Source organism: Urocampus carinirostris, chromosome 2 (assembly GCF_059441175.1).
Source record: "Urocampus carinirostris isolate Australia breed hairy pipefish chromosome 2, RoL_Ucar_1.0, whole genome shotgun sequence".
Classification (NCBI taxonomy): domain Eukaryota; kingdom Metazoa; phylum Chordata; class Actinopteri; order Syngnathiformes; family Syngnathidae; genus Urocampus; species Urocampus carinirostris.
This window is the reverse complement of record NC_142350.1, coordinates 55,620,635-55,625,851: the sequence shown is the minus strand read 5'-3', so window position 1 is coordinate 55,625,851 and position 5,217 is coordinate 55,620,635. Positions and strand designations below refer to the sequence as shown.

The 5,217-nt window shown below is 40.8% G+C and overlaps 1 protein-coding gene across 1 annotated transcript; it reads left to right on the top strand.

Moving 5' to 3' along the window:
• The first annotated feature begins 2,179 nt into the window (after positions 1 to 2,179).
• LOC148372628 (zinc finger BED domain-containing protein 4-like) lies at positions 2,180 to 4,184 on the top strand. Its single transcript, XM_088328064.1, has 2 exons — positions 2,180 to 3,193; positions 3,398 to 4,184. Exons 1-2 carry the CDS (start codon positions 2,218 to 2,220, stop codon positions 3,787 to 3,789), a joined length of 1,368 nt encoding a protein of 455 aa, XP_088184190.1. The 5' UTR covers positions 2,180 to 2,217; the 3' UTR covers positions 3,790 to 4,184.
• The last annotated feature ends 1,033 nt before the right edge of the window (positions 4,185 to 5,217 follow it).

The following is a 5,217-nucleotide window of genomic DNA, read 5'->3' as shown; positions in this document are numbered from 1 at the left end:
AAATAGACAAAACAACAGCATACATTTTCAATGTATTTTGAACTATCCCATATAAAATTACAGTTTAAGTCAACTCAAAATCAGTCACATTAAAAAACATTGGACTGCCTTTGCTATTAAAAACTATCACTGAGAATATCATCATATCTAACTCATGTGATTACTAAGTTAACACATAAATCATGTTGAAGAGTTCAAATTTCATGAACAAATAATTGTATCATGACCAAATGAAAAGTAACTCATATTAGAACATACCATAAATGTCTTTGTTATAGAAGAAGATGTTATCTATAAATGAAAGTACTGTAGTGGGTTGTACATAATTCACCCACGGAACCATTGTTTAGTTAGCGAGTTCCTAGGGGGACTCTTAATTCGGCCGGTTCTAGCCACTCTCGTGTTTGTTTTGTTATCGCCAGTTTAAATGTCATTAAAGCAGCTTTCGTTGGCACCTTTGTTTGACACTCCGCTTACGACTCCCGTCTCTGCTCGCTACATTGGATCACGTCGGGGTCACCAACATTTGTAGATAATTCCTTCTCTAACCAGTCCGATCGAAACTTGTTTTTTTACGATCTTAGCAATTTCTTTAACTCGCGGAGCATCTTTGCGTTCGATCTCGGACATCTTTCTTTAAACACTCGGCAAAAACGTGTGAGAAATGAACAATGGCATACTCCTACGCCTTTATAAGGAGCGCGTTTATTGGTCAACACGGAGACTTCAACCAATCGCAAGTACGTTTCATTTCAGTTACGGAAACACTAAAATGGAACGCTGTCGAGACGAAATCGTTTTTTTTTACCATTTAAAAGAATCGGAAATTTTAAAATTTTATTTTTGGAGCGAAAGCGGAATTCCGCGAATTAGCGGAAAAATCACATCCCTGAAAAATGTGTCTTTGCCTTAATGTTATAGTCTCAATCTGCATATAATTTGGAAGTGTTGGCAAAAGGGCACCTTCCACGATTGGGGAGAGTGTGGGGTTGGCGGCAGCTGCAGGGGGATCCGCTCTTTTTCACAGGCATGCTGATCGTACATAGTCAAGTCAAAGTCAGTTTTATTTGCCAGTTCCTTCAAATGTACTTGACATAAAACGGAATCGAAATTACGTTCCACACTGTCCTATGCGTAGACATTGACAACAATAAAGTGCAATAAAAGTGCAACAATAAAGCCTGGCTATCGCGACTATTAATAAACTGTGATAAACGTGTGATAAACTCATCACACGAGTTTAGTCTGGCCAACCATCCGAGAGGCTGCGTTGATCAAATGCCTCTGTGTACTACTGGACTATGCTACAACCAATCAGACTACAACGTCATCACGCTAAAACCGCCTCAATCGTGCAGGCTAGATCAAAAGTTATGCCAGTAGTCTCCAAATCAAATAGTGACAATAATGTTAATCCAATCTTATAATTAAGACCACTAAGTCGACAATTATGGAAGTTTTTTTTGTAGTTTTTTTTTAGTAACTTTTTAGTATAAAAATAAATATTAGCTCATTATTTTCTTTAAAAATTTTGATTTCATGGTTGGAAATGTTAAATAAATTGTTTTATTTATTAACTATCACATGGTTAAGATATACCAGCTTTATGAGCATAAAAAAGTAAAAAAATGTGGTAAAAGCTTCAGTTACAGTTGATTTGATATTAAGTAATATCATCCAGAAGATAGATAAAAAAAAATACAGAAAGTTTCAAACAACTGTTTTTTTAACCATATGTCATGATTTCATGTCTGCCCAACCATACAGGACATCTCATTCTTGTTTTTGCATCTGCTTCACAGATATGCAGAGTATGAAAGGACAAGAAACGCCTGCACTGATACTACACAGCCTGCAATATCACAGTTCATCCAGTCTCGTCCTCTGGAAGCATATTCAGCAAATCATCCCAAACAGAAGTCCATAACCAATGCTATTGTTACAGATCTTGTGATTGGATGTAGCATGCCCCTTTCAATGACGGAAAATAAACATTTCAGGCACTTCATGTCTGTGGTCGACTCCAAATACCAGCCTATCTGCCGCAGAACAATAACTTCAACAATAGAATCACTTGTTGCAGACATGCAAGAAAAGATCAAAGTGATTCTTGCTGGTGTAGACCATGTGTCGGTTACCATAGACATTTGGTCAGATAGGAGGATGCGCGGCTTTTTGGGAGTCACTGGCCATGTCTTAACAACCTCAGAAGGAGTCATGCTGAAGTCATACCTGCTGGCATGCAGCAGATTCAAGGGATCTCACACAGGAGAGCGCATTGCTGAAGCCTTTGATTCCCTGTGTGAGGATTATGGCATTCGGAAAAAACTCGACTTCATAATCTGTGATAATGCTGCGAATATGAAGCGAGCATTTTCAGTCTGTTTTCCGAAGGATCAAGATGACGAAGTAACCGATGATGACAATCTGGATGATGAAGAATTGTGGGAAGACCTCTCCAGAGGTGACTGGGAGACTGTGGACCGCACAATCAACAGAGGAAGCCCTAAACGTCAGCAATGCTTTGCGCATACTCTGCAGTTAGCTGTTGGTGATGGTCTCAAGGATGCACGGATCATGAACAGTTCCTTTGCAAAATGCTCCAAGCTTAGCTCTCTCTTGCATACATCCAGCACCTTTAAAGATGCGTTTGAGGAGAAGTTTGATCAGCGAGGGATACCCGCTGCTGTAAACACACGGTGGAATTCAACTTTCCGACAAGTCAAGGCAGTGCTCTCATTCAGTCACCAGGACTTGTGCAGTGTTGTTCAGAACACGGGACACAGTGAGCTGGTCTTCTCAATTAGGGAGTGGAACTTGATGAAGGAACTTTGTGATGTGCTACAGCCATTTGCAGAGGCCACTGATCTTACTCAGGGAGAGAAGATTGTGACGATTAGCTCTGTCCTCCCCTGTGTATTGTCTCTTAACCACCACTTGGAAAGACTCAAGCCGCAAGTGCGCTTCCTGGGAAGCATGATCCATAGCCTGCAATTCTCTTTGAAGAAACGGTTCCGGGGAATCTTCGTTAATGTGAAGATGTTGTCAGCTGCATCAGGGGAAGAGCTGCCATTTGCAGACCCAGTCTACATCAGGTCAGCTGTCCTGGACCCGGCTTTCTCCATGATGTGGCTTCAGCATGATGTGCTTGTCACCGATGATGTCAAGAATAACATTGTTGACATGGTAAAAGGTCAGTGGATTTTTTTTTTTAACGTGATGTACACTTAGGCGTGTCACCATTATCAAATTATGGAAATGTAATTCAAAACAGTTATATGAGTATTATAATCCATTTTAGAGATGATTTTGCAAGCGTATCAAACTGTGGATGTTCAATTTTGAATAATGCTCATGAGATCTTACGCTTGCCCTTTTTTTTCTTTGTTTTAATTAGATCTGATTCTACGTGAGGTGCAACCTCACACAACATCCCAGAGTCCTGAATTCCTAGAGGAGGAAAGCGAAAGCCAGCAAGAAGACAGCACTGGCCTATTCTCAGGCTACAAAAAACGCCGCAAGCAGGACCCAACCACCAACCCAGAGACACAACTAAATAACTATTTTTCTCTTTGTTGTGGGCAGCCTTGTCTGTCCTTCTGGGACGCAAACAGGGCTGTCCTCCCTGCCCTTTTTCCTGTTGCAATGAAAGCTTTGTCAGTGCCAGCCTCAAGTTCCCCAGTGGAAAGAGTCTTCAGCCATGGTGGAATCATTATGAGACCCCATCGAGCTCGGCTTGCAGATAAGACCCTGTCTAATCTTCTATTTTGCAAATGCAATACCTTGTAAAAAGGGAATGACTGATGGATATACAGTGACTGAGTGAGTGAGTTAATTTGTGTCATTGTGAGTGAGTGAGTGAGTGAGTGAGTGAGTGAGTGAGTGAGTGAGTGAGTGAGTGAGTGAGTGAGTGAGTGAGTGAGTGAGTGAGAGTGTGTGAGTGTGTGTGAGTGTGTGAGTGAGAGAGAGAGGAGAAATGTAACAAAGTTTAATAATAATAAGCTATTTGTTTTAGCTGTTATTTGTTTCCTCATAAAAAGGGATTGACTTATGGATATACTGTTTGAGTGAGTGACAGAAAGCGTGTGAGAGAGAAATCTGCAAAGAAAAGAGCAAGAGAAATGTGACAGTTTAATCCTCTGTAAGTTAGTATTTGTTTTAGCTGTTATTGTTACTTTGTAAAAGTAAAAAAAAAGTAAAAGTTTGGGTTTCGATCTACAGATCACTTTTTCTGTCAATAAATACCAAATACTGACGATATCACTGTTTGTTTGAGTCTATGATGTATTTTACTGAACATGAGTATTTAGGATACAAATATTTTATTACAGGTTAGGCACATTAGCCAAGGATGATTACTTGATTTCTTATATATTGCCTTTCACTTTATTAAGATCAGATTCTGAAGCTAAAATTACAACAGTACGCCAAAGGTGACTTGACTTGGACTTGACTTGACCTATTACAGGACTTGACTTGACTTGACTTGACACAGCCTGTGACTTGACTTGACTTGACTTGCCCAAGAAAAAAATACTTGGGACTTACTTGAGACTTGCACATGTGTGACTTGGTCCCATGTCTGACCGGCCTTACGTAACCCGGATACAAAAAAAAAATGTGATTGCATTCCGTTAGTGACGGAAACAAGCATAATCAAATTACAGGTACATTTGGTAAAAATAAGAATTACTTTGCAGGATTACAATATTTAAAAGTATTTTTATGTTGCACACTTCAAGGGACAATGATGTAATCCAGTGAGTGTTGGATTTAACTTTTTATTCCTTTACTTGTCTGCATTAGCTTTGTTTGTCATGATTACTCATTGCACTCACCTGAGCCCACTTGTTTGGCGCCAGCTGCTGCTGGTTACCTGATTGGTTCCCCCTCCTATTTGAGCTCAGTGCTTTCACTCGCCCTTTGTCAGTCCGTCAGCGAACCTCTGTTTACACAAGGCAAGCACTTTGACTCTGACTCCCGTCGGTCCCGTTTTTTCACCCGAGTCCCATCCGTCTGTTCCTGATTTCCCATTTGTCTCGTGCTACGACATGTTTTTGACCACCGATCACGTTCTGATCTGCTGTCCCGGCTAACGACCCGTCTCGTTAGACGGGACAACTCAGTAGGGTCGCTGTGGGTGCTGGAGCCCGTCCCAGCTATCTCTGGGCAATGGGCAGGGGACACCCTGAGTAGAGACAGACAACTCACTCGCTC

Excerpts from the sequence above, each read along its gene's own strand:
- LOC148372628 (XM_088328064.1), top strand. The coding sequence starts at position 2,218 with ATGCTGAAGTCATACCTGCTGGCATGCAGCAGATTCAAGGGATCTCAC. Across the intron at positions 3,194-3,397 it reads CATTGTTGACATGGTAAAAG|ATCTGATTCTACGTGAGGTG; the intron begins GTCAGTGGATTT and ends TGTTTTAATTAG.